Source organism: Aspergillus melleus (assembly GCF_016097325.1).
Source record: "Aspergillus melleus strain CBS 546.65 chromosome Unknown contig2, whole genome shotgun sequence".
NCBI lineage: Eukaryota > Fungi > Ascomycota > Eurotiomycetes > Eurotiales > Aspergillaceae > Aspergillus > Aspergillus melleus.
This window is the reverse complement of record NW_025763371.1, coordinates 3,759,412-3,761,501: the sequence shown is the minus strand read 5'-3', so window position 1 is coordinate 3,761,501 and position 2,090 is coordinate 3,759,412. Positions and strand designations below refer to the sequence as shown.

At 42.8% G+C, this 2,090-nt stretch overlaps 1 protein-coding gene across 1 annotated transcript; it reads left to right on the top strand.

Moving 5' to 3' along the window:
• Positions 1-1,256: 1,256 nt before the first annotated feature.
• Positions 1,257-1,625, top strand: LDX57_004115 (uncharacterized protein; the record flags this gene model as incomplete). The annotated part of the gene is made up of 1 exon (XM_046085772.1): positions 1,257-1,625. One exon carries the CDS (start codon positions 1,257-1,259, stop codon positions 1,623-1,625), a length of 369 nt encoding a protein of 122 aa, XP_045941735.1.
• Between the last annotated feature and the right edge of the window lie 465 nt (positions 1,626-2,090).

The window sequence follows — 2,090 nt, the reverse complement described above, 5'->3', positions numbered from 1 at the left end:
AATCATTCTTGAATTGGCGTGAACCATTTATTGAGATACATATACAACCGTCGAGTCAACGCGCACTTAGGAAAAGACGACAGTCTATCGTTGATAAAAGCGAGGAGGATACACATGAAGCAAAATTTGATGATGATAATCGACCTCTACCTGAAAGTAATATTCAGATACGGGTATCTGGTAGAGCAAAGCGTCCAAGACGAGAAGATGACGTCTTTGCTTATTATACCTAGATATTGGGCTTGTAAATACTTTTAATGAATATATTGACTCTGCTATTTTTCTTAATTATGAAATATTTCTTGTAGACAATGTAACTGTAACCCAAATACAGAAAAATACAGCCAAAAACTACATAAATTATGCAAGTCTCGAGCAAGACGATTTTGCTTATAAATCAGTCCCATGGGAATTCCCATTAGTCCCATGGGAGTCCCATAGGGGTCTTAGTCCCACTGGTGGGACTAACCTTTGGTCCCAATGCACTCCCATATAGTCCCGTGGGACTAGTCCCATGGGACCGGTCCCGTGGGAGTTGAAGAGGTCTAGGCCAATACCGCTATCGCCCCTGGGCCAAAACTCTTAGGATTCGCACCGTGACAATAACTATATTATATATTTAAAATATATTTTCGTATCTTTACATATTAATTGTATTAATTTTTCATATAACATATTATAACATTTATCTTAGATCCAAAAAAGACTATGCTTAATATTATTATGTTAATAGATTTATTTAAAAGATTTATTTCAAAAGATTATATAAAAGATAGATCAAAATCAATAGAATTGTAGTTAGACATATAAAACAGATATAAAAAACAATAATATATAATGATATGTTAGCGAATTTATCTATTTTAATCAGGAAAGATATAAAAGAATTATGCAATTCAGAGTAGTCAGGATTGTAGTTAGGATGATCTTGACAAAATTTTATGACCCTGAGGGTTGATCCGGGTTGTAAAGCTTGGACCCGGAACCGTCCAGGTCCGGGTCGCGAGTCGGTAGGAGGGACCCAATATCAGGGTCATGGCGAGGTCTACATTTCATCATATTATGTTGAATAATTAATAATTGATCCTTTCGGGCTTGAGCGAGGCGATGAAGCGCCGGATTAGTCAACTCCCGCGGCCACATGACCCCTCGCATCTGTCCTCAAGGTACCTCAAGCTATCGGCAGTGGCAACCCACCCCTCACTCCACCGTTAAAAGTACTGCGAATATCCAGAATACTTAACATTCCAAACGCAATGATGTATGAGCCGGAGCACAACCGGCATATCCGGGCACCTACTGTGTCCCAACATTCCACCACTCAGCGCCGCGACAATGTGTTCGAGGACATCCATATTGACGAAGATGTCTTCCAATTTATCGGCTCTACGGGCAGTCACACGACATTCGCGAAGAATATCTCGGCCAAATTGCGAACAGTCCAATGCCTTGGAGAACTATCTGAATCCTCTCTTCAGAAAATTAACGATCGCAGACCTACGGCCGAAACAGGCACAGGCCCAGAGTCGACGACGAATAAGTTTGCGCAGCATGGAAAGGGTCAAACGCTAGGAATAGGTGCCGCAGACTTTGTGCCGCGAAAAATCTTTGATCAAGTAAGCTGAAAAGGTTTGTTGTGCCTCTTGCAGTTGCCACGCAGCACGGCGGGCGAGATGCTCAGAGATTTGAATTTGATAAATTTATTAACGGGAAGGCAGAATTCAATGGTCTCAGCCTGGCCCTGTTCCGTCTTTAGATTTTCTATATCGAGAGTCTCGAGCGTGGTTTTAAATTGGATCAGGCGGTTTCAGAGTGCTGTTAGGCCGTGAATGGTCCATTCACACGGCCCCGTTTTGGAAACTAGATTCCACCAAGTTCTATGTTCTAAGGAGCGGTCTCTCCGTCTGCTGGGATTGATCTCCCGCAACGTATACGTGTAGTCACTTCTCTGATGAGTAATTGGAGATCTTAGCGTGCTTGCTCGCTCGCACTGCTAGACCTGATCCCTCACCACGGGCGTGTCAAGCTGATTGCACTATTAGGGCAACTAGTGGCAGCGCACCTTCAGCGACGAGCAGTTATCTCAACGT